The following is a 24,917-nucleotide window of genomic DNA, read 5'->3' as shown; positions in this document are numbered from 1 at the left end:
ATTTATAACTGGTAGTAACTTCTGGAGGATGTTCATCAAACTTAGAAATTTTTTCCACATCAAATTTATTAAGTAGCCTAAAACGATTTAATTTTTATAAGTGCAACATGGCAAAACACATACATTTATCGAAAAGCTTAAGTTTCTTTTGTATCTGAAGTGTATTTATTCAAACATAATAGGGAATGATATAAACTGTTTTCCAGCAAATGTAAGGTACATCATCTTATTTCCTTTATGCGTTCCACAATAATTGTTCTTCTAGCAGCAAAGGTTCTTTAAACAAATAAGGACCATAAATTCCAACAGAAAAAATTTCAATTCTGTGCAATAAATAGCTTTGGAAAAATTTATCTCAAGCAATTAGTCGTCGTTTTTTACAAATTATTACAAACATTAAACAAACAGACAAATGTTTCTTGATGTTTTGGCATGTTCAGCATTTTAGAAGATGATATACACTTCACAAAGTGGCTTGAGCTCCTTTGCTTTCATTCCATGAAGCGGACGTACAGGTCGATCTAATTATTTACTTGTGAGACACTTCAAGCAAGACCTTGTCCACAATTTAATTTCTATAATTTAAAACAAACAAAAATAGAAAAAAGGAAATGTTTCTTCTTTCAGTTAGGATTTGTTTTCATAATATTCGAAACTGTAAGCTTATTTTATCAAAACTAGGAGTTTACAAAATATTTTTGCACTATATATTGTGTTTATATTTAGCATACATATGTTACTTTGAAGCTGAATACTTTCTAAGTTTATGTGCCTATCTCGCAAAAGGTGCTTTACCAATCTTTTAAAAAACATATAACCTGCTCTCGCAAGAAATATTCTTTAAAAACAAATACCAATGCAACGTTTTCCATTTTGACATAAAATGACATTAAAAGGTTTAGTTTAGTAAAAAATAACAGTATCACAATATTCTTGCAACGATACCAAAGTTTTATAAGTAGGGTCGGAACGATTATATAGCTACCGAGTAGCCGAGTAAAGAGTAATTTAAGCAGTCCATTTGGTTTTAATCGGCCTTTGTCGACATTTCTTACAAAATTATTTAATGGAATAACTATGCAATAATTCATTCTTCATATCAGTATATATTTAATTTGTCTAAGTTTTTGATAAATTAATATGAATAGAGTGTAGGCGCATTTTTTATTAGCCAAACTACCAGATACTTTGCAATTAAATTCAACTCTACGCTTGATAAAAGTTAATCGTTACACATGACAGGGAAATCGATCACAGTTCCAGTTAAGCGCAAATTTATTACAAATAAATAGATAATTATTTTTACTTTTATTATTTTACAAGTAAAATAATCAACTGATTATTAATTGTAAATGGTATGGAATTGTCGATCCTCGGACTAAGGAAAGTTTTTGCTAGACTTAAACCCGACAATGATTCTTCATCGCTCAAGCCCACGTTACCAAGCCTGTCTTTGTGCAAATTCCGATTGGCATACATTTTTTTGGGATATTTTGATATTGTTTTACATTGTATTGCCGTATCTTGAATTTACTTAAATAAAATTTGACTACCATAAAAATAGAAAAGTCTAGCGTTAAACAATCGATTACTGTACCATTACCCTAAGTTTATTCATAAGATATCTATGATTACCATGTATGAATTTTGGGGAAAGAACAAGTAATTTTGCATGTGGGATTTCCCCGAAGGGTTTCACCAGTATTTCAGTTCCGTAAACAGCTTCAGCTATTTCGCCTATTTGTGAAAAGCTACCCCACGAGTTTGACTAGACTATAGACCTATTGCTAACAATTAATATAAGTATACTTCTGTGACTTGACATAGGCTAATCGTACTTCAAATTTTCTTTAATGCTACGGACTACGGTATAGACTATTATTGGTGAGCGTATCAACCGTCCGTCCTACTTGCCTTTGAAGCATTATGCACGTTGCCCTTTTTGTCTGGAGGGAGAAAGATTCCAGCTGCTTGTTGACGTCATCAAGCAGTGGTTGTTACTGGCTGCCGTACAGAGAAGTTAACACCAAAGTGAGTTTATTTGAAGTGTCTATAACGTTTTTTTCAAAATAGTCAATACAACTTTTGGTAAATAACGTAGCATCCATGTTGAGAAGTGTGAGTGTGGCAGCTGCACGCACAAGAGTCATTAACATGCCGAATATTTTATTCATCGCGCCGATTTTTAATAAACAAACAAACAAATAAGGCTTCTGTGCACGCCATTGTGCCAAAATTTGTATGTTTGCACGTACGATTTCTCATCAAAAACTACTGTTATACTTTCTAATCGCATGATGTCATTTTAAGCTTAGACTTGACAGTCTGGAATACTAGATCAAAACAGAAAATACTTTCTTTTGAAGCTGTAACTTACTTTTTAAACAGCTACTTCCCAAAACGGAAGAAATTTGCCAAAAAATTTACTTAAAGCAATTACAGAAATTACAAAAAATTATTCCGTTCGAAAAGGTATATTCTTTTGACCCTAAAACTAGTGCTGCAAATTGTTCGTCAAAAAAAAAAAAAAAAAAACGACTGAGACAATCAACAGATATTGATAAATTTTCTGTCTATGGACAAGATTTTGTACTCATATGTCATATGTATTTAAAGTTTTTTATTTTGTCCTTAGAAACGCAGGGCAAATGAAAAAGAGGGTAAATATTTTATTTTCAAAAAAAAAAAAAAACTTTGGCCAAAAACAGTTATAAATTAGTGTGATTTGTTCTTCGGTCAAAAATCAACGGAAACCTTTCATTTAACATTCTCTTATTTGAGCTGTTATGTTGACAGCCGTCAGTCTGTTCTATTCTAACCTAAACATTTTTTATTTTTGTCCTAAACTAAATAAGGCATCATATGTCACTTTTATGTAGGCTTCATACAACACACGCTATTTGCAAATGGGACTAGTTGATGTACAATGAAAAATCCTGTTATACAAGAATTAATAGCACAAAATTAAAGTTTTTCAATACCTTTGAGATTTTTAGATAGTTGTGAAAGCTTGCGTTAGTTAGGCAGTAGTATTGAAAGCAATGGAAGAAGGCAAACACATTTAGTTAGGTTATTAAGATTCCGGATGCAAATACTTACCCAGAGATTACTGTTTATATCTTATACTTCTTTGCAGGAAACTGTTTTATTGGCTGCCAATACATTGTTGGAAAGCATTGGAGAAAGTGCGTCTGTGCTCTCTGGGATTTTAGATATCACTCGTTTCCCAGCCATAAGCAAGTCAGCTGATACGAACGGGAGAGTCAAGATATGTTCCAACGCAACATGTGACTGTTGCACCGAAAATCTTCTGGTGACTTACTCAGTATCTTCGTTTTGCGCGCGAAACGATAGTAATGATCCTGGTAAAATGGATGAGTCTGATGAAAATGGCACTGAGAAAATTAATACTCAAGAAAATAAATGGTTTTCAAAAGAGTTGCTTCATGAAATTATTTGCGGACAAAACATTTCATCTGAAACTCTTCTTGGACCGGAACCATTGACTTTACTTCTGAAAGTTTTGGCTAAAAATCAACCAGTGTTACCTATTCATTTTCTGCAAGACATGAACGATGTAACTGGAGGTCTACTTAAAGATATTCCCGATATCCTCTTAACGGACGCAGATCAAATGAATGGAAGAGAAGGGGAAGGTGAAACTAATGCCACTTCAATCAATCATGTGCAGACTCATCAAGAGAAGTTGTCCAGTAAATTATCAACTGCTGTTCAGGACTCTGTGCTTAAAATGGCTTCATTTGATGAAAGCGAAATCACTTACTTGCGACAAATTTTTTTCTCTGCTTCATTTCCTTCGTGTTTTTTAAACAAGCGTCGCTTTTGCTCAAATCTCTGTGAACTTGTTATCAGAGAAGCAGACCACCAAAGACAGGAGGATTATTTTCGGTAATAAGGTTGTGTTGAAAAATTTTAAATAATGGATGTTTACGAAACTGTCTGTGGTGGAACTTGTATCATATAAATGCATTTTTGCAGGTCATTTTGCATGTTAGATGACAGACAAACGTGTATTTGTTTTCGTGAGTTCCTTCTCGGAACGTGTCTTCTTCAACCTCTAATTCAACATGGTGGAAAAATGGCTGAGCACAGGTAGTTGACAAGCACAGATTTTTGTGTTTTTTTTGTGAGTATATTTCATGGAAAACTTTATCTTTCTTGTCAGATGCAGGGGGATTTTTCGCTTCTATGATCGAACATGTGATGGAAAACTAAAATTTGATGACTTTGTGTAAGTGCCTGCACTATAATGCGGAAATTGAAAGGATGTTTTTAATAATTTAGTCTCTGTTTATTTTCCAGGCGTCTGCTTGGAGACATTAAGAAAATCAAAGGAGAGAATTTGACAGGAAAGGAGTTGATTCAAGAAGCTAAAAAATCTGCAAAGTATTTTAAACATTTTTATGACATGCCTTCATATACAGTTTTTCCAAAGTTATACTCAAATTGGTAAATGTGGAATTTTCGTGACATAAACTTATTTCATTGGAAAAAGGTTATTCGGTGATCATCCAGAACCAGAGCTTACTTTGGCATCATTTCTTGAAACTGTTGGCCAGCTGAAATTTCGTGGCACGTCCGGCTTGTACCGAATGCTCGAAAAAACATGGGTGAAACATTCAAAGCGTGCAAGAAATATATCTGGGTATTATTACAACTAGCCAACTACTTTACTTAAGTTTGAGTTTGTCATTGCATGACTTCATTTTCAATAGGTGTCTAATCAAAAATTTAAGCATTGCTTTTAATGCTAACATCCAAACAGGAACACAAGTAGAAGTCCTTCTCCAGAAAGCGGGAACCTTACAAAGAGGAGACGAAACCTTGAGAGTCTCACTGACGGTTGGTCATTATTCGTAGAAATTCATGTCCGGCAAAGTGAATGTTTATTGTAAACCCAATGTGTTTAGATACTTTACCGATTGAATTTAATTCAACTTTGTTGGAGAATCTTTCTTCGTCCCTGCCATCTTCTTCTGGCGACGAGTCCGCTTCGATGTCAAAATGCGAGCCCTACTCCCTCGCTCTTCATTCTGTCAAAGTCCGTCGGACTGGAGTCACCGTTGAAGCGAAATCTTTATGGGAACTTGGTGCAAATGAGGTCGTGAGTGACTTTCAGAGTTTATTGTCAGTTTGAAGTAAATTTATCAAAGGTAAACTCAACTTGCAAACTTGTCACTTTCAGGGACCTTCGGAGAAATTCCCGTCTCCTCTTGACCTTACCCCAGACAGAGTAAAGTTCTCACGGACAGCAAGCGTTCAGGCCTTCAACAAACGATCTCACGCCAATGAGATGCTGAACGGCTTAAGATATTTTGAGCGACCGCTGCGAGATGACCAAGGTAGGAAATTTAAGGAAATCAAATAGTTTGTGGGTAGAGAACCATCCATTGTGTTATAACTTTTAATGCAATTTCTAGTACCTGGCGGCAAGCCACCATTCTCTTGGGGGAAAGTAGACATGGCTGCCTTGGCGAAGTGCTTGTTGGCTGTTTGCCAGGAAGTTAAGCTTATATTGAGCAAGGAAGACAGGTTTGGATAATTCAGTTCTGTGGATATTTTCGCTGGTCATGCATGTACTAGCAGTGTTGATTTTTATTCCCAGGTTGCTACAGTTGCAGCCTCCAACATACATCCTGGGTGATATCCACGGAAATTATCATGACCTCGTTTGTTTTGAAAAAGCTCTCTGGAGAGTGGGCCCTCTGCTGACACCTTGCAGATTTCTTTTCTTGGGCGACTATGTTGACAGAGGAAAGGATGGTGTTGAGGTAACCTTTGCTACATCACAATGATCACCACTTCATAAAGTTAACCATTTTCACTGATAAAATTCTCATTTATGGTAACCACGGTGTTCCAACCATGACGATGATTTGTTATGTGGTAACTTTTTAAACTGGTTTAGTTGTTTAGTATTATTTTATGAAACTGATTATGCCTTATTATTAAAATTAAAAGTTTGTCAAGCGAGCATGTATTTAAATTTAACATGGATGCAATTCCAAGGGAACCCCCCTTAGTAGAATTTGAATTTGAAGTTGAAACTGACACAAAACTCACACCTTTACTAGATAAGAAATCTTGCTGTGTTAAACTGTTGACATTGGTTACTACCTCATCCAGGTCATTGCATATCTCTTGGCGCAAAAAGTTTTGTGTCCTAACAAAATATTTCTGGTGCGGGGAAACCACGAGCTTCGTGATATTCAAATCGCTTTCTCTTTCCAAACTGAATGCATGAAAAAGTTCGGGGAAAGTGTTGGATCAAAGATATGGGAAGAAGTGAATACCTGCTTCGACCTGTTGCCTGTTGCAGCAGTGGTCGATAATAAGGTGTTGGCTGCAGCTCTGATCACTTTAACTTATGAAAACCTTTAGAATTTTGACACTATGTTTAGTTAGTATTTTGTTCCACTTTGAATGCAAAGGTGCCATTTTGAGTACAAAGGTGCCAGCACAGGTTAATGTATCTTCTATTGCACATTGATTAACCTCATTTTTTACAGATATTTACCACACATGGTGGAGTGCCTGATGAAAATTTATACAAAGGATTATCGCTCTTTGACGCAATAAACGCAATTCCAACTCCACTGCGTGACCCAGAAACTGAGAGTCCGTTGGCGTGGGAGTTGATGTGGAATGACCCCGTGAAGTGAGCACCACAATGAAATATTTTACCATGTAAAATGCAAAGTAGTTTAAGTAAATGCTCATATTATATATGACGCAGACTTGAAGATTATGCATTGGAAGTGGCAAAGACCTTCAGCAAGTACAATGGCTTTATCCCAAACCACAGACGACATACTGCAAGTATGTTCACCTCAGAAGCACTGGAGAGATTTCTCAAAGAAAATGGTTTCAGCCACGTCATACGCGCTCATGAAGTACAACAGATAGGATTCAAGGTAAAACATTTAGCCTGCCATCCCTTAAGATGTTTCATCCGTTAACTGAATGAAAGGAACTTTCTTTGGTTGTGTCACCATTCAGGTTCATCAGAATGGAAAGTTACTCACTGTTTTCTCGTCCTCTCAGTATTGTGGTTGTTCTAATGAAGCAGCTTGTGTGTTGGTCGATGAGAGAAAGTTACGAACCATACGACTCGATACCACATGAACGACATTTTGCGTCATTGTTTCTATACAAATTTTTAATTTGTAGTTTTATAATTAGCATTATTTGGAGCATCTTACTTTTTATCGCCATGTAGTCGGGTACTGAATAAGTGTAAACGTTCTTTTGTTTTTCAGAAGTTTCTTTAAGTGTTCATTAACTCTGGCTGGTTTGTAATTATTTATGAGATTTGTATCGCCAAATCAGGTAAGATTCAGATGCAAAATAAAGAAGCCTTAGTTAATTCTAGTATCTACTGGTTAAAGTTTATTTGAGGTACTGTCTGCATTAACTGACCAGCAGGGCTGGGTTGTAGACCACGTATCATGCGCAAGTGTATGTAATGCACCAGCATACAGAGTCATTGTGCCATGATGGGATAAAATTAGTTAAGCACCTGACATTTGAATAAAAAACCTTGTTTCAGGGACAGAATAGTATCATCACCAGAATACCGTCCATTCGAAACGCCCTCAGTAATGCTACCTTAGTTTTTCCTTAACTAAATATAGTCTCATTCATTGATTTGGTTCTATGTTGGTCTCATGTTATTCTGCTCATGAAATTAACTCAAACATTGTAAATTGTGTTTTTAAATAAATAATACATATTACTTTATAGCTAACATCTCCGACCACAAACTTTCTGCTCATTGAAAAATGTTTTAAACACAATAAAAACTGCAAACTGCTAAAGAAAACTATGGTATTTTAAGTTGTAACCAGTAAGTTAGCTCAGAAATACACTGCATAAAAATGTTTATATCTGACAGTCTGCCAACTAACTCTCAAAAATACACAATGCAATGAGGGTTAACCATTTTATTAGCTTATTCAAAATTTAGCAAACTGCTTTTTGGCGCCTTTGGCCTTTGTGACCTTGACAACATTGAACTTGACAGTCTTGCTCAAAGGTCTGCATTCACCAACGGTAGCGATATCGCCCACCTGAACATCCCTGTTTAGAATAAAAGTCAATTGAAATTCAACTGTAAAAACACTTAAAGATTCATCACCACAGTAACCAAAATTTAAAACTTAGGTTATAACTTGAAATGATAAATTGTAAAATATAAAAAAACATCGTAACTAGTTGCAATTAATAAAGATGTTAAAATAATAAATTTAAGTTAAAAAGTTTTCATCAGACGATAAAGTTACAGCTGCGACAAAATGACCAAGGACTTGTAACATTTTTCCAGTACAATCACAACTTTAATCTGAACTACAGTTTTTATTGAAACAAACATTAATATTTCATCATTTTCCCCTTGTTTCTTAGAACTATTTGCAGACGTTTTGGGAGAGTGGTTCAGATTTCTAAATTAATTTTGTTTCATCTTCTAGCACCATACTTTTGTAAGCTGTTTTGAGGGTGTCCAACTGGTGTCTTTTTTGAGAAAAGTTTTTTTAATTCTTAGCTAACAAGTTTCTGTTTGGGCCATATCTAGTTTAAATCTGGGTTGTAATGAGCATACTGTTATCAGGCCTTGGGGATGCATGTTTTAGGATGAAAAATTTCTGAAAGCCAAACCTCAGATTCAATTTTTGTATTTTCACAAGTCTTGGATTTGGTGGCTGTGCTGACACTAATAACTTTTTTACATTCTCATCTTAGTCCGTAATGCACATTTTTGCCCTTGAGGTCTTGTCACATTTGCCCGCTAAATTTGTGGAAATTACTGTCACCAACTGCTAATATGTTTGCGACCATCTGCATCAGCACAATTTTTTGTCCACCACATTGAAGACGAAAAATAAAATGAATGAAAATCATATGTATCAGTTTTCTTTCATTGGCAAATGCAATCGATTTTGATTTTAAAGAATAAGATTAAGTTCCGCAGGTGTTAACAGTCATAAATTAATCTGCATCATGTCAAACTGACAATTGTCATCTTACTTCTAGAATAATTAAGTCTTTTGTACTACATATACATTAATAGTCACAACAAAACAGAAAGAAATAAATTTCCAGATAAGTTAATTACCTGAAGCAAGGAGAGAGATGAACGGACATGTTCCTGTGTCGCTTCTCATATCTGTTGTACTTACGGATGTAGTGAAGAAAATCTCGTCGAATGACGATGGTTCTCTGCATTTTTTGCTTGATAACAACCCCGGTCAAGATTCTTCCACGAATCAAAACATTGCCAGTGAATGGACACTTCTTATCAATGTAATGACCCTCCACTGCCTTCAATTTAATTTTAAATATTTAGTATTAAATGTTGTACTACCAACCACATCATTTGTAGAAAAATTTTTTTATGAACCATAATTAAGACCACACATTACCACATTACCAAATAACCACAGACATTACACTACAAAATAGTTCTGTGAAAAAAACGAAAAACTTCAAGCATGTGCTTTACCTCACGTGGTGTTTTAAATCCAAGTCCTATGTTTTTGACATGACGCTGCTTCTTGGAAGTTGCAAGCACACGTTTTCGATTAACAAAAACGGTAGGTTGCTTTTGATAAGCCCTTTCAGTCTAAAAAATAAGTAAATCATGAATAACTATTTATGCTAACTTAATGTATTGTAGGCAACCGTATGGCAACCTTGCATTTTAGCATGATTTACGCTAAAAAAGTGAGGTTTTATGTTTAACGCCACGCCAATGCTCAAACTAATATTTTCCGCAACAACCAGGCAAAGCCTAACTCTTAGTTTAATGAATGGAGCCGATTGCCGTGATTACGATTGAATAGAAAACCCACTTGCAATTTTTCATGCTGCATGTTTCTTGTGACACTAATTTTTGACCGATAACCAGAATAACAAAAGCCGCTATTTATGCTATTAGCGTAACAATAATTGCTTTTTTGCCACAACAGAGATCTCTACCAGATCACACAAACTTTCCATACTTTTAAAACTAAAGTGCACAACCAAATGACGCTACATTTTGAATTGCTGGGGTCTAGAATACAAAAGTATCCTCTACTTATGCACTTCTACAGTAGACCCCTCATTTGGGCAAAAACAATGACACTGGTATATAACAAGCATTTTTGAAGATGTGATTTTCTGCTTATTAAATTGTGTAAAATTTGATCCTACCAATAAAAGAATAAATGCTATTCATTTTTCATACTGTATACATTATAACCCCAGTTAACGATCACAAAAGTATCGTGAAAACTTTAAAGCATACATTTTCAGAAACCAAGTTTCGGTGGAAAACAACTGGAGTTTTAATATTAGCGTGTCATTAAAACAAAGACCCTACTATTGGAGTAAATCTATCTGCGCTAAAATGCAAGCTTTCAGTACAGGCCTAGCAATTCCTAGCCTAGCCCCTTAACATAAGACGCAATTTCATTGATAATCTGGTGTCGCAATACAACTTAAAACACGATTTCCTTAATTAATGATGTAAATTAAATGTAGAAATATAATCGTATCCACAAAATAATGTATAAAATATCACAAAACACTACATTTATTGGTCTCAATTTTATACCTGTGCTGAATCTGCCATGATGATGGAAAAAGAGGGCGACTGATTTACGTCACGGCTTGTATAGCGTGAGCTTGGTCAACCGTATCCAGTTTAATTTTTGAAAGGAAATAAAACTTTATGAATACTTATAAAAGAAAGACAGCATTTCAAAAAAAACAAATTATTATTGCAAATATTTCAAAGTTGAAGAATTTGATCGTCAAAACACACTCATATGTACTTGCATTAAAAAAAAACATTTTTGCCATCTCCTCTGAATTAAAATCATGATCAGATGAATATCATGCTCATCCAGTTTAGCACTTTGCAAGAATCATTTTAATTTGATCGGGGTTTTGTTCTACAACTTTATTTACAAAGAAAGTATTCTGATCGAAAAAGTTTGATGTTAATAGTTGAACATCAATGTGTTAATCTTCATAAAAAATTATAGCGTTTTGTTGACCGTAATTTCTACGTTTCAATTGTTTAACAATTAATAACAGTAATCCTTATGACTTTGTTTGGACGCTTGGATTGTACAATCCTGCCATTCAATGGTATTTTATTTCATGTAAAGGTGATAAACAATAACAGGCTAACTTGTACCAGTCTTAATAGAACTGAAGCTTTAAGAAAGTCTGTCAGTTACTTTTTGTGCAATTGCTTTGTGACTAATCGATAAGTTAAGCTGGCTTCGTTTAGAGCGTTAGGCAATATATAACAATCTGTCTGTCTGTTACCGGTATCATGACATTGAAAACACAATTGATTATCGCCGGTGCGGGTGCGGCATTGTTTGTTGCTTTTTTAGTTCCAATGTTATCGCAACGCAGTAAACCGAATGCAGGTACTATATGGAATTGGTTTCACTTTTTAAAACGTTCTAATGTTGCACTAGCCTAGTTTACTAAAACAATTTAAAAATGAAATGGGTATCAGTAGCCTAGACTAGTGTACACACAAAATTCGTTTAATATTTTATACAAAATTTAGTTGTTCCTCCTGTGGAAAAACCACCGCATTCTAAGCGTGGCGAAAACTCAAGAAGAACTTTTACTCATAGTGGACAGAAACCAGGTAAATTTGTAGCATATCTAAGAGACTAAGTATATACAGATATCTGATTCCTTGAGAAGCCATTTTGGATGAAATGTATTGGCCCGAACTAAAAACTTTATATTAATTTTGTAGAAGTTAAAAAGTCATCTAGGAGTTGGCTTGCTACATTGGCTCCAGCATATACTGTTGCCGTGCTTGGTTATGTTGCATACATCATCTATAAAATTATGAAAAAGAAGGTAAATTAGGATACTGTGTTCAAAAATTGGTTCTGACTTTATGTAAAGAAATTCTTATATTTTTGTTATAAATTTGATGTCATGTTGTTGTTTCGTAAAATAAAATTTTTTCATTCACAGCACACAAGAAACATCACAATTGATCCTCCGAATCATAATCGAGGTGGAAGAGAAAAACAGAAAACTAAATTGACAAAATATGAGTTGGATCAACTTGAAACAAAACTCATGGAATCTGAAAAAGTTGTTGAAAAAATTCTGGAAAAGGCTCGAATAGCATTTGTAGAAGGATATAAGCAAGACTTCAATGAAAGCTCCTTGAGGTAAATCGACGGGTTTTTAAACCTGACTTGCTGTCTATTTAAGGCAGATATGGCATAGATATTGTCATGTAAGATCTGTGAAAACAATGATTATTTTACAGTGAAAGTTCCGATAATGAAGAAGCTAAAATCGTGGAAAGTGATTGGTGCTCAACATCAAGTGCCAACAATGACAGTCATCAGGACAGTTCCTCCTCGTCAGACCACGAGATTGTTTTGCATCATCGCAAGACTCACTATAGAACCAATAGGTCATTAGAGGAAGATGATTCTTCTTCGTCTTTTGACGAAGGAGAAAGTGGGATTCATCCACGCAGCAGCTTCACCTCCTTATCAGCAAAGGATCAAAGATCAAGATCATCACTGGCGGATGAATACATTTCAACGAATCATGATCAGAGCGAGTTTGATGAAAGTGATGATGACTCATCAGAAGAAGGGGAAACTAAAGCAATAGCACTTGGAAGAGACAAAAACCTTCCTCTTGATTCACTAGCTACGGGTGCTATACCAGCTGAGAACAGCAGACAAGTGGATGTTGAAACACTTGGTGGTGTGGAGAGCACGAAAAGCATGGGCGACTGTGTTGAACAAAATAAATATTTGGTTGAAACCTCACAAAAAGTTCTTCAGGAAATGGAACATTTAAAAGAATATTTAAAGGAAGTTAAGCAAGAACAATCATAACATTTAACACCGAATTAAACTTTGCACGCTTTCGTGTTATAATATGTCCATTGTTCAGTGCTCGTAGAAATTCATGTCAACTTTTTATCTTAGTTAATATATTTTGATCTATTTTTTTGGTACATTTTTGTATGAATAACAAAACGAAATTCCGCGAAATCATTAAATAATAGTAGAAATAATACAATTTGTCTAGTGGAGTATATAAAGTAAAATAAATTTATGATGCATATTAATAACACAAATTGACTGACCTGTCTGCATTTCCATTCGTTCTTTTCTTGTGCGTTCTTTGTTTTATTGTGGTGATTATATTTTGATCAGTGTTGATAGCTTGAATATGTAGCATTAGTTTTTGTATCATAAACTGAGTGTTTTGTACGTGACTAAAACCATGGTACTATATTTCGTTGTCATTCTGAACACAGAAACGAACTTCATTTGGAATAATGTCCTTGTTCGCGGAGAAACAAAGTGATCCTTTTGTGACTCATTGTCAGTAAATTCCATAGCAGTTTGCACGAATATAAATATGTAACCGAATAGAAATAACTGATTAATCGTAAAAAAATTTGTTATCTTCTCGAAATTTTATGTCCCACATAAACTGGTCATTAGTTGACAATGAGACACGTCGCTTGTTTGAAGCCTGACGTAAGCGCATTTTGATGACGTCAGACTTGTATTAGCGACAAGAAAAGTATTTGATTTACGCAAGATGGTTCGCCAATGAAACAATTAATTTAGATCTTAGAACAATTCAAAAACTACAACATTCAGTTGAGGTCATCTTTAGCAAAAAGTGATCATTTCAATCTAAGCAAGTCAAGTGGCCAGCTACAGGGGAACAGAACAAGAAAAGGTTAGATGGATGTCATTAGAATTAAAGTGAGGGTACATTTTAATTATGTTGGGGTCAACATGCGATAGTTTCAAATCAGGCTTGCAGGAACACATCAGCCGACACATAACACGCTTAGTACAGGACAGGCCACTTCAGCGTTGTATTACTACGTCCATGAGCCTTTCTTGACCTCGTGTTCATCATTAAAATTAACGAGTGTCTGTAATAGCGTAGACCAGGGCTTCCCAAACTTTTTCGCTCGCGACCCCTTTCAAATTTCTGAAGTTTTCCGGGATCCTTCACGTTTAAATTGATTAGCAGTGCGAAATATACATTAGTCATTAGTGACATTTATTGAGATGCAAAGACTGAATTCAAGCAACCAGAACTCAAAGCCTACTTACTACTTTACTCATATGTAGGCTACTGGAAACAAAAAAGCACACACATTTATTCAGTGTGATTGGTGCGACTGCTTTCTGCTACAAAGCAAGTCCAGCCGTGGCTCAATATCTGTTAATGCTGGTCTCAAGGCGGTTTCAATGTTGATTAGGCTGGAACGATATTTTGTTTTGATTGTATTTTATACTTCGTGTAAAATTGGTATACGCTCTGCGACCCCTGAAGTTCGTTACGCGACCCCTTGCGGGGTCGCGACCCCCAGTTTGGGAAGCCCTGGCGTAGACAACATACAATATTGATCTCACTGGTGACAAGATAAAAACCGGAAAGCTGTGGAATTTCTCCACCCAAAGAAATTATTCAAAGTGGTTCTTTGGACCCTTTGCACTGCGCATTGTAATTTGTGTCACATCAAGCATTATCATCAGTATCGTCCTTTGCGGTTGCCCTTTCTTTCATTGTAGGCTACACTGGGGCCCATAAAGACACCTGCAAATCACTGCCAAATAATGGACGGTAAAACGTTATGGTCAAGTGGTGGGCATGTAAGCATTTGTAATCGTATGACAGGGATATGATGTTTCCATTTCGTGTTAAGTGCATGATGTTGTCTGCCGAGATAACGTTACAAAAGTAAAGGACAGGTTAAATTATAATCCGTTAAACCTGTAAGTTTTAACCGTTAAAACAAAACACAAAAAATATTTTTGAAAGGGCATGGTTTTTCTGTAAAACAATAATTGCGTATTGTTACGTTAGACTGTTTTTGTGACGACTCTACACGCTTTATTGCAAGATAGAAGTTTTTAAACTTAAACGCTTCTTACCCTGCACTTCAGCACAAACTATCAGATTGAGGCAGACATCATCACACGCGATGGACTCTAACCCAGTGCAGATGACAGAATGTTGGGCTGACACAAAACAAAAACGGACATCGCATGCATCGTGGGTGAGTTCGGCTGCTAGTTTGCTAATTTTATCCTGAAGCAATAAGCCTGTGGCTTCCGAATGGTTCGCAGGAAACTTGAATAAAATCAATTTTCGCATTTATTTTGTCACAATGCATTAATTATAAAGTAACAATTGTTTAATAGATAGTCGTGAAATTGATTTACCACTGTAAGTTTTTATGATTCAATTTAGTCCATAGCCATAGGGTACCGCGAATTTTTCAAGCTTTTATAATAGAAGCTGCATTGAAATTTATTTGGGAACCACTGCAATTAGCTACAAATAAACATGATTTTTATGCTTATTGGGCCTATACCAGTAGGCTAATCGATACATGTAATTCTAAACTTACAGTAAATTGTATTGTATTATTTCAGGTAACTGACTTCGCGTATCATTTGGTAAACACAATGGTCTGTATTTTCGGCTTGTTTGAAATAATATGGGGTGTTTCCTTTCGATTGCATTACGAAGACATTGTAAGTACAGATTACTTTTCTGAAGCAGCAAAGTCGTTGAATTATGTAATTTTCAAAGGTGCAATACCATTCCACTACACGCGGTATACGTCAGACATAGCACTGATGACATGTGGCTTCTTGATCCTAATGTCAACGGTAAATGTGTTGCGCATTTGCGCTCATTAATTTAAAAGAATTTTGAGGGCAAACTTCTAGTTACTTATATATTGTAAACTTACAGCTTCTTAAGTTTGGGAACTAAGTTTATAGTAGGATTACTGGTACTGGTAGCCTGTGGGTTTCTTTATTCATCGCGAATGAAATCTTTTAACATGTCGCATTCAAACCATCTCTACCAACAATTAAATGTTCAAGTAACAAATGTTAATTCAGCTTTTCGGCAAGAGGCCCAGCGTCCAGTTTCTTATCAAAAAATTACTGTGGGCTATAATTATAATAATCAGTTAAGATGTGAAAGTCATCTTTTAGTTTTTGTTCAATATTCAGGCATTTTCCACTTATTTTCAGATATTTGCTGCTTTGACGTCCCGAAAAGAACGTAACCTCGACAAAATCGATCTTGTCAGAAGCCGCTCACTTTTCTCGTTAACTTTGTCTCTTCAAATTTTCGTTTTTATTTTATTGATTGGCCTTTGCACTGGTGCAAAGGATTTATTCATTTTTAATGCTCGTGTCAACATGGAAGTCATAGAAATCCAAGGCTCAAGGGCCCACTCATCTACTTTTGAAACCATAAACACAATACAGGTAGATTGCACACAACTAACGCTAAACTGCTGAGTGTTGGCAGAAAGTATGTATTAATCCTCTTGGAATTGTTTCTTCCCTGTCTCATAGCAGTATTTCTGTATTCAGACCATATTCCGATGTTATGGAGCCGACAATGCGTCGGATTGGATGAAACGAGAAGACGTAAGTATCCCAGCATCCTGCTGTGCCAGACACGCTCCTAATTGTACCGTAGTGCAGAAGACAGCACATATATCTTCAACTGCAGGGCCGGGTTTGGGCACGGCAAGTGACCTTCCTGCAACTTTGAACTTGTCTATATATAACGAAGGGTGTGACGTCACTATAAGGTCATACGCCTACACCAGTACAATCATTCTTTGTGTCAATACTTTCATGTTAACTTTGGTTTGGATGGCCTGGATTATGCGCCAGCGTCACAGAAGAGTAAATTCAAACCTGGTGTTCGCCCGCCATTCCCGAGTTAGTCATAAGCGGAGAAGTTCAAATAACTCGGCCTTGCATGACACTGGAAGCGGAAATGAACGTACTAAGACTTCGGGGAAAGCTTCTACGAAGGTGGAGGAGTCGTCATTGGATAAAAACGTTAGACTACTTGTTTCAATCACGAGTTAGGGTAATAAGTAACGGTTTTAATTAACTATTTTGCTACAGTTTGACACTAGTGTGCGCGCGACCCAGTCAACGAAAAGCATCACAAAATATCCTGACTGGCCTTCAATTCACAGAAGTGCCGAAGACACGAGAAAGGAGTTGGCTGCAAATGAATCAAATCATTCCGTCCAAGACGATAAAAGCGACGACCCATCAATGTCAAGTTTTGAAAGTGTCGTGTGGTGAAGACACCAATATTCTGGCGAAATGTAACCTTTCTCGCATGAAATATATTGTGTAAGTTTTTGAAATCGCTTTTAATAAGTCAGCTGGTAAACAAGATATTCTGATGGTGGAAGATAGGAAACATTTGAAACACGAAATCAAACCTAAATCTTTACAAGATCAGACGGGCTTATGCGAAGACTGGGTGATCGTTTCAAAGTTGAAACAATGTTCAAATTGCGCAATCCAACCACAACGTTCTGTCTTGCACGTTGACAAACAATTTCCCATGGAAACAGAGTTTCGTATTCTTTTCCCTTGGACTCACAGAACGACCAGACTGGACAAGGCAATCTTGCAGACTCGCACTGTTTGAAACTTTGCAACGAAGCAAAGACATTCCAACTTATGGCCAGAGCACGCACCAAGCGTACACAAAAAATCTTCGCTACCTTGACGCCATTCTTATAAAACCTAGAAGCACATTGGCTGCAATTAATATGGTTCCCGACGTCAGCACAACGTTGCAGATCTTCTCCTTTCTGTGCGTGTTTCCTCGAGGCGTGTAGATGTAATCCAAAAAGGCCTGGTTTCAAGATATCAGATAAATCAATCGATTTGTGTTTCTTGTTTGTCTTTCCAAACATTCCACGAGTCAAGAAAATTAAAGTAACTTACCATAAACGCCCATTGTCCGTCCAATGCATAACAAGGTACGATGTTTATCAAGGCCAAGGCGCCAGACATTGAAAATAAATATCTGGAAATGGTAGAAAAAATCATAAACTTTTCGTAACAGTCACAACAGAAAGTGGTAAATTAAACAAAGCTCACTGCATAAATCGTAGCAAGATCGCTGGAAGCCTGAGCGGTAAGTGACGAATTCTAGGAACATATTCTGACACTGTGATAAATCGTGCAAGGTCATTCGGCTGGCCGATGTACAGGACATGATGTCTTCCTGGGCCACGGTGCACCACGATTCGAATGAAGCGGCTTACTTGGTCTCCTGGTCATGGTAGAGCATTGTGTCATGTTGCAGGAGATTTTTATAATAAGTCGCAATCACCTACAGTACATACCTAAGTGTGGCACAACACATAAGTCACGTCGACCACGTGCTGCCTTGATGCCGTTGCAGTCGTGGTTGCTATGGCAATCTACCCTCAACATCATGTCTCTTCCAGGTAAGCAAGCAAAATTCTATTTAAAAAACAACAAGTCCTACTCCAGGAAGTTGTCAAGTTGTATATACCTAAGATTGCTTGTAAAATAAAACTGTTTTTCACCAAAGAACGTTTTAAATTTTTGAAAATAGCTTGCAACACTTTACCTCTTGGTCTCCATTTATATACCTATAGCACAGATGTGTCGGTGGCGAATTTTCACCACAGCAGTCATGCAATGGAGGTGATGCAGCACTGTTTTCTTGTAAAGAATGAAGCTTAGCCAATGTACCGTTAAAAAAATTTAAATTCCGAATCGATTCCTCTTCAATGCAAGAACCTGTAAGCAGCAAAACAACAGTCATCCAATCAATGCAATGGTTGAGGCTCTGGAACATTCCTCAAGACAAGGCTGCAACACCAAAAAGTTCAAAGTTTGGAGAAGAGAAGAAGTGTTTCAATCTCTCACCTGACTGTGGCAAATTTTGGGTTTGGTTAATACATTGAAACCAGCTCGGTATACTTGTGACGTCACAATGACCTATCTTCACTATCCGATCTCCCAAGTGAAGGCCTTTGCTGCCATATAGCGGTGAATTCTGAAAGAAATTGCATAAAAAAAACTGAATAAAAAACATGAAGTTAGGTATTCTATTACATGAAAAGTAAAACATGGTTACTTTTTATCTTACCTCATTTTGATAAGTTACTACAACGCCATTTCTATAATTTGCATAGAATGGCAACAGCATGTAAGGCAGAGACAAAATGATTGCACAAGCAAGCAAGCATATGATGAAATTGTGCCAAACTCCTGCACAGTAAATTCTCAACTGTTTCTGAGGACTTGCCCTGGAGATGTCGTCCGTGTTTAAATCAACGTATGCTCCGGGGTAAACGATAAAAAGAAATACTCCGAACCCATTCACATGGACGCCTTCCCTGAGTAAACAGTTGCAGCTTAGAACGAGGTTGGTATCAAACGAAATTTGCCTCAGACAAACCTCGTGGCAGCCACAGCGTGTCCAGCTTCGTGCAAAATGCCACTGACCATAACAGCAACCACCAGGTACCCGATATCACTGATTGGAAGGTTTATGCCAGGCACAATCACCGTCAAAACCTGTCATCATAATTCATACTCATAACTGTGATCAATGATCGGAAATATTTTGAAATCTCGGCTAGTGTGAAAACAATTGACCCATATATCAAAAAAACTTGTCCCTACGCAAGCAAAATAATTTCTCTATCAAGGTTAATTTGGTAAGAAATTAGCCAATTACTGCTCAAAACGTAGGTCAAACTAATTCAGGCAACAAATAAGTCATTCACCTCCAAATATTTGTGAGATGATGTTGGAAAAATGTTTTAGTACGCTTGAAACATTTTTCGTTTCTTAAAGTCTACTTAGCAACAAGTTTTCTTTGGTTTAAGGCTCAATTTATTTAGCACTGGTCCTTGCTTGAAGGCCAAAACAGGAGAACGAAGCAAAATAATTCACTCGATAGAGGTTTTTTAAAAAATGTTCTGAGCACTTCTTTTTCTTACCTGAGTGGTCTCTGGTGAAGGGCGTTTTGTAAAAAATGGAAGATCGCGAAAACTACTAAAGAGATTATGACACAACAAAGCAACGGAAGAAACCATGGCAACAATTGACATCAACACTCCTACAAACATAATCGTCAGGATGATGTTAAATATTAAACTGATATTGTTACGTGAACATTGAAAGGAAATATAAACAAACGACTACACAAAACAACGAAAAGATTTGCATTAAAATAGCCTCAAGTTATGCTGGTACATTGCCTAAACTGGTATCAAGGGGTCCAAACAGCTTAAGCACCGGTAATGCTAAATACGGATAAACAAAAATCTGACCTGCATCAAACCATGAATTCAGCTTCCAGCACCGACCAATACGAGCAAAGTATCGATTCCACCGTTGGGTAAACCAACTCACTTTGAATGGTGATATGAAAATATTGTTGCGTTGGATGACTTGACCAAAAGCAGGCCCAAACCAGCTATTTGTCTTTGAAATAAAAATGCATTAATACAATACCAGAAGTGGGCAGTGCTGCAGTACCATAGTATCGAATTACTGTACCGTGGTACTTCTTCAGTATCGATACCGGTACCATCGGTACCATACGTTGAAAAAAAGCACCAAATCTTTATACCGAGTTATTTTTTTACGAACTTTCAGTCGGTCCCGGTAGTCAATACTTTTCACGTGATAATTTCAAAATTTTAACAAGTATGTTTTCAAAAATACATGTTAATTAATCCTTAATCCTAATTTTACCATCTGTTGAACTTTTTTAATCTAGAAATGTCAAGTAAAATTGCAAGCGATTAATGTCACATATGTTTTGACCTGGAGTAAGCTTTACCGGGGGCATAATTGCTGCAAACATTGCATTTGCAGCAGCATCTTTTACACAAAAAATACCGAACTACTTGCTTAAAATAGTACCGAATACCAGAACCATTGGTACATTTTTTGTCAAGTACTGTTACCGACGGTACCTTTAAAGTACTGACTACTCACCTCCGTATAATACATAAAGTAACACACATATTCTATTAGTAGAAATATCAGTTTTCATCATTTGCATACTAGTGTACATGATGCAAGTTCCAGTTATGTCAAAGATAGTCATATAAGAATACATATTTTGGCATAAACTAAACAAAGTGTTTGTTGAACTGGCAAGTTGTGTTGTTCGAGCCCCCGGTAGCTTGTTAGTTTGATGAAAAAGACATCAAATAATTTAATTTTATTAACAATAAATGGATTAAAGTTTTAATTAGAAAAGATAATAGATTAGATTAGGGTTAGTTTGAACTTAGTGTATAATATCTTTGAGGTTTGATTAATTACTTTTTCAGCAAAAAAGCACCATAAATTTACAGATTTTGCTGGTGAAATAAACACTAGCAAACTGAAAAAATTGAGACTTACCAATGCAAAGTTATGCATCAAATGGAAGCAAGCCCATCCTGCTAAAACTACAGCAACAAAAGTTGTTGGTAACATTCTGATTGCACCGCTTGGCAAAATGTGTCGTGGATGAGTCTCACACCTTTAAACAGCTCAGCACAAACGCTACACCTTTACTAGAAGATTTCAGTAAATTAGTAACTAAGCCTACCAAAACAGTGTATTGCTTTTAGGTCCCAGACTAAAAAGTATGATAGTTGCAATGTATGCATATTTTCAATGGGAAGTTTCTATTACAAAGAAGTTGGATTTACTATGTGTGGACTGTCTGTTTTAAAAGATTTCTACTAATCAATGTGAATGTGAAATATTTGCAAACACGCCCACAGGCAATTGTTGAGTCTTGTGTGTACATCAGTACGTGATACCACATTTCTTACTATTGTTATTAACCCAACAGTAAACTAATATAATGCTTAAATTTTCTACTTGGACTAAATAAATTTTGAAATAAACAGTTGTAAAGTTGCGCCTAAAATATTTAAAATTTCCAACGAAAAATCAACTAAATAAGCTTAATGCCTATTGCCACAATAGAGGTATTCCAAGAGGTTGAGGGAGTAAAAAGAACAGCCTCGAATAATGACACTACAATATAGACCTACAAGAGTCATTAGTACAACACAAAATATTTTAAATGGATAGGATCATCTATCAACATCTCAAATTGGGTCTCTTCTCTTTTGAGCACTTTCTCATTATGGCATCAACATGAATGAGAAAGACTAATGAAGTGACAAAAAACGGAGTTTAATATACAAGTGAACAACCACAGGATACCTTTGTATACTAGACCCCAGCTACTCAAATTGTGACGTCATCTGGTTGTGCACTTGTATACTAGATCCAAAAAACGTTATGACGTAGTAATTCTACAATACTCAATCATGATATGGTTGTATCAACGCGCAAGTGTTAACTGTAAAAGAAACCCAACTAGCCCCGACCGGAAAGTACGACAGTTTTCGACGAGAACTCATGCGTTTGAAGACGGAAATTTTGGCGTGCACTTAAGCTTCAATATTTTGCTTGTTTATGATAAATCAGCGCTCCAGCAACCAGTTTTTGTTAATTTATTATAAATTGGCGTTAAGATAAAAAAAATTCTGCTTGCAGGTGCCGTACTTTCCACTATGAAAAGTTGCCAACCAGCCAAATGACTGATGCCAAAAAAAAAAGTCAGGGCCAATTTCAAAGCTCGTATAATTTTTCTATTATTGCAAGTAGAAAACTTGCGTGTTATGACATTCAATAGTTCGCTTGTGTACTACTCGTGTGAGGTATTACACAAGGAACATATCCGTCATAACGACCGCATATGCTGGCGGTAATTGTTTGAATATGAGCGAGGACGATTGATGGTTGGTGACTTGTTTTGCTTCTGCTTCGATTGATGAGTTCTCATTTCTCAAATTTGCGTGACTATGCTGTTAGTTGCTTGATTCTGTCTATATAAATTACTAACTTATAAAGTTCCCATTTTATTTATTATAACACAAAGGTTTTCACCTTCGGGCAAAGCTTACTGAATGTTACATAGCGCTGTAGTAACCAGTGAAATAGATCACACGAAAAGGGAAGATTGAAAACATTACATCAGTATTTATATGTGACACACCAGTTCAAGCGAGGAAATTATCTGACGTCATTAAGGAAAACTCAAATCTGGTAAACACTGAATTCCAAGATCCCAAATTAAATTCCAAACATCTCAAAACAACTCGTGAGTGGTGACGTAATCGTCACAGTGTAAACAAAAGTTAGGCAAATCAAATAACCTAAATTCACTAGGCTAGGCTAGGCTAGGCTAATCTGGAAGCGAACAGAAAGAAAAATTTTTGCTTGCGCAGCACCATCATGGTTGAAGCCTGAAGTTGATCAATACTAGATCAAAATATAAACAACGCACGTGGTCACGCATGACTGATTTAGGGCAACAAACATCAAAACAATTTATTAAAAATTTGTTATTTCAAGAGTTGTGGGGTCATAGAAACATTGATCATTATAGAATTCACAATAGCGGTAGTCTATATGGCATATGCTGTAGAGTGTAGGCTAACTTATATATAACACATATAAAGATAGAAAGTATAAATAGTACGTAGAGTAGAAAATTATGTTTTGTGTGTTATTCTTTGATGTATTTTGGACCACGAACTTTGCGCAGTAGTTGTTCAAAACGGAATTCAATTGAGGTGAGCAAACTCTAACAGATGTAGTGTTGGATGTGAACGGTATTTGAGTTATAGCATTAATTTATTGAGAACAAACTAGGTTTTGTATATTAATTATCAATTACGGATACTTTATCATTATTACATATATTTTGGTCTTTGCCTGTATAAAGTTGGTATGGTATTAATTGTTATTCTCGGACTAAAGAAAGTCTTTACACGACTTAGACCCGGCGATGATTCTTTATCGCTCGAGCCCCAGTTACTGATCTGGCCTTTGTGAACGTTCCGATTGTCACACAGTTTTTACTTGAATTTTTCAATGGTAGGCCTACTACCCAAATTTAGAACCGCCAACCAGGTCCACTGAACAGCAGCAAGTGTCGTTAACGCGATGCCCATGGGCAGTACAGCAGTATGACGCCACTGGGTGTCAAACGTGGGCCGCATTATTGTTTCTCTACAAACAAAGTTTAACGACTCGGCTATATCTTGTATCTGATTCTGCTTAAGATATGTTGACAATAGTTTTAGGTGACACTATAGGGAAATCCTATTGAAGCTAGATAATATGTTATGATACGTGTCATGCTTCTCTTTCCTGTTACTACTTGCAGAACAAATTCACCGTCAGTCGTCGAAAGTTGCTTGGTTTTATTTTTCTATTCTGTGCATTGTTCTCAATATCGACAGTGGAATACCAAGTTAACTCCGTTTATTAATACAGGTAACGGTTTACATCACTTCCATTCCAGTGAATTGATAAGATAAACTGTGTCCAATTCGTAACCATCTAATAGTGATTTTTTCACACAGAATCCTGTTTAGCAATTATTGGAAAGAACCATTTTGCTGTTAGTACTCAAATACTCAGCAAGTTACATAATTTAAGTTTATTGTTGCTTTAAGTATCTAAATATTTATTTGAATAAATGCCGCTTATTAAATTTCTTGCCCTTTTTTGAGTTTTTAAAAAAAATATTTATTCAGTGTGCATTATAATTTTCTATGTTCTGCTGCCAATAATTTATTTCTGGTTTATTGTTGCTGTAATTTATCCCCATTAAAAATGTTGGTAATTACTTTATTTAAATCTAGGCTCTATGGATAAGATTGATGGGTTCTTTAGTGTGCACTGCGACTGCGCATATGAAGTGATAATGCCACCGAAAGGTGACTCCGCTTGCTAATTTTCAAACTAGGTTAGGAGAGAGGAAATGAAAATTGATGATTATATAAGATCTCATACAGAACACCTCGATAGGGATGAAAGAACTGTTTATTTCTTAAACGTACTCTTTGTTAGCAAGTACAATTACGTTATAGCTCGCTATTTGCATGGTTGTGGCCCAGTAGGCCTACAAAAGTAGGCCTACATTTCAAACAGCAACAAATATTTCATTCAGAA

The 24,917-nt window shown here is 36.1% G+C and overlaps 4 protein-coding genes across 5 annotated transcripts; 2 read left to right on the top strand and 2 right to left on the bottom strand.

Moving 5' to 3' along the window:
- Positions 1-1,735: 1,735 nt before the first annotated feature.
- LOC143445924 (uncharacterized) lies at positions 1,736-7,387 on the top strand. Of its 2 annotated transcripts, none has more exons than XM_076945329.1 (15): positions 1,736-2,031; positions 3,137-3,909; positions 4,000-4,113; positions 4,187-4,252; positions 4,324-4,407; positions 4,517-4,666; positions 4,787-4,863; positions 4,932-5,122; positions 5,207-5,363; positions 5,442-5,553; positions 5,627-5,792; positions 6,148-6,357; positions 6,531-6,679; positions 6,758-6,935; positions 7,021-7,387. In XM_076945329.1, the coding sequence occupies exons 1-15, from the start codon at positions 1,927-1,929 to the stop codon at positions 7,144-7,146; spliced, it is 2,658 nt and encodes an 885-aa protein (XP_076801444.1). In that variant the 5' UTR covers positions 1,736-1,926; the 3' UTR covers positions 7,147-7,387. The 2 variants fall into 2 exon arrangements, with proteins under 2 accessions (XP_076801444.1, XP_076801443.1); XM_076945328.1 differs by having other exon boundaries at positions 4,932-5,125.
- Positions 7,388-7,949: 562 nt separating this feature from the next.
- LOC143445926 (small ribosomal subunit protein uS17-like) lies at positions 7,950-10,725 on the bottom strand. Its single transcript, XM_076945330.1, has 4 exons — positions 10,616-10,725; positions 9,521-9,640; positions 9,134-9,339; positions 7,950-8,100 (listed from the first exon to the last, which is right to left on the bottom strand). The coding sequence occupies exons 1-4, from the start codon at positions 10,631-10,633 to the stop codon at positions 7,977-7,979; spliced, it is 468 nt and encodes a 155-aa protein (XP_076801445.1). The 5' UTR covers positions 10,634-10,725; the 3' UTR covers positions 7,950-7,976.
- Positions 10,726-11,104: 379 nt separating this feature from the next.
- On the top strand, positions 11,105-13,383 carry LOC143447175 (uncharacterized). The gene is made up of 5 exons (XM_076947135.1): positions 11,105-11,444; positions 11,591-11,674; positions 11,789-11,895; positions 12,016-12,218; positions 12,320-13,383. Exons 1-5 carry the CDS (start codon positions 11,345-11,347, stop codon positions 12,903-12,905), a joined length of 1,080 nt encoding a protein of 359 aa, XP_076803250.1. The 5' UTR covers positions 11,105-11,344; the 3' UTR covers positions 12,906-13,383.
- Positions 13,384-16,191: 2,808 nt separating this feature from the next.
- Positions 16,192-21,497, bottom strand: LOC143447543 (membrane-bound transcription factor site-2 protease-like). The gene is made up of 11 exons (XM_076947737.1): positions 21,294-21,497; positions 20,207-20,360; positions 19,874-19,992; positions 19,327-19,445; positions 19,015-19,264; positions 18,792-18,921; positions 18,490-18,662; positions 18,239-18,359; positions 17,991-18,165; positions 17,835-17,916; positions 16,192-17,742 (listed from the first exon to the last, which is right to left on the bottom strand). The coding sequence occupies exons 1-11, from the start codon at positions 21,366-21,368 to the stop codon at positions 17,605-17,607; spliced, it is 1,536 nt and encodes a 511-aa protein (XP_076803852.1). The 5' UTR covers positions 21,369-21,497; the 3' UTR covers positions 16,192-17,604.
- Between the last annotated feature and the right edge of the window lie 3,420 nt (positions 21,498-24,917).

Source organism: Clavelina lepadiformis, chromosome 2 (assembly GCF_947623445.1).
Source record: "Clavelina lepadiformis chromosome 2, kaClaLepa1.1, whole genome shotgun sequence".
NCBI classification, from domain to species: Eukaryota; Metazoa; Chordata; class Ascidiacea; order Aplousobranchia; family Clavelinidae; genus Clavelina; species Clavelina lepadiformis.
The sequence above is the reverse complement of the archived record's forward strand: the minus strand, read 5'-3'. Positions and strand labels throughout refer to the sequence as shown.

Coding starts and splice junctions, on each gene's coding strand:
- LOC143447175 (XM_076947135.1), top strand. CDS start 11,345: ATGACATTGAAAACACAATTGATTATCGCCGGTGCGGGTGCGGCATTG. Junction 11,445..11,590: donor ACGCAGTAAACCGAATGCAG/GTACTATATGGA, acceptor TACAAAATTTAG/TTGTTCCTCCTGTGGAAAAA. Junction 11,675..11,788: donor TCATAGTGGACAGAAACCAG/GTAAATTTGTAG, acceptor TTAATTTTGTAG/AAGTTAAAAAGTCATCTAGG.
- LOC143445926 (XM_076945330.1), bottom strand. Junction 9,340..9,520: donor GATTTAAAACACCACGTGAG/GTAAAGCACATG, acceptor ATTAAATTGAAG/GCAGTGGAGGGTCATTACAT. Junction 8,101..9,133: donor CATCTCTCTCCTTGCTTCAG/GTAATTAACTTA, acceptor TATTCTAAACAG/GGATGTTCAGGTGGGCGATA.
- LOC143445924 (XM_076945328.1), top strand. CDS start 1,927: ATGCACGTTGCCCTTTTTGTCTGGAGGGAGAAAGATTCCAGCTGCTTG. Junction 2,032..3,136: donor ACAGAGAAGTTAACACCAAA/GTGAGTTTATTT, acceptor ACTTCTTTGCAG/GAAACTGTTTTATTGGCTGC. Junction 4,253..4,323: donor CTAAAATTTGATGACTTTGT/GTAAGTGCCTGC, acceptor TTTATTTTCCAG/GCGTCTGCTTGGAGACATTA.
- LOC143447543 (XM_076947737.1), bottom strand. CDS start 21,368: ATGTTACCAACAACTTTTGTTGCTGTAGTTTTAGCAGGATGGGCTTGC. Junction 18,360..18,489: donor ATATAAATGGAGACCAAGAG/GTAAAGTGTTGC, acceptor TTTTTTAAATAG/AATTTTGCTTGCTTACCTGG. Junction 18,166..18,238: donor ATGTGTTGTGCCACACTTAG/GTATGTACTGTA, acceptor TACCATGACCAG/GAGACCAAGTAAGCCGCTTC.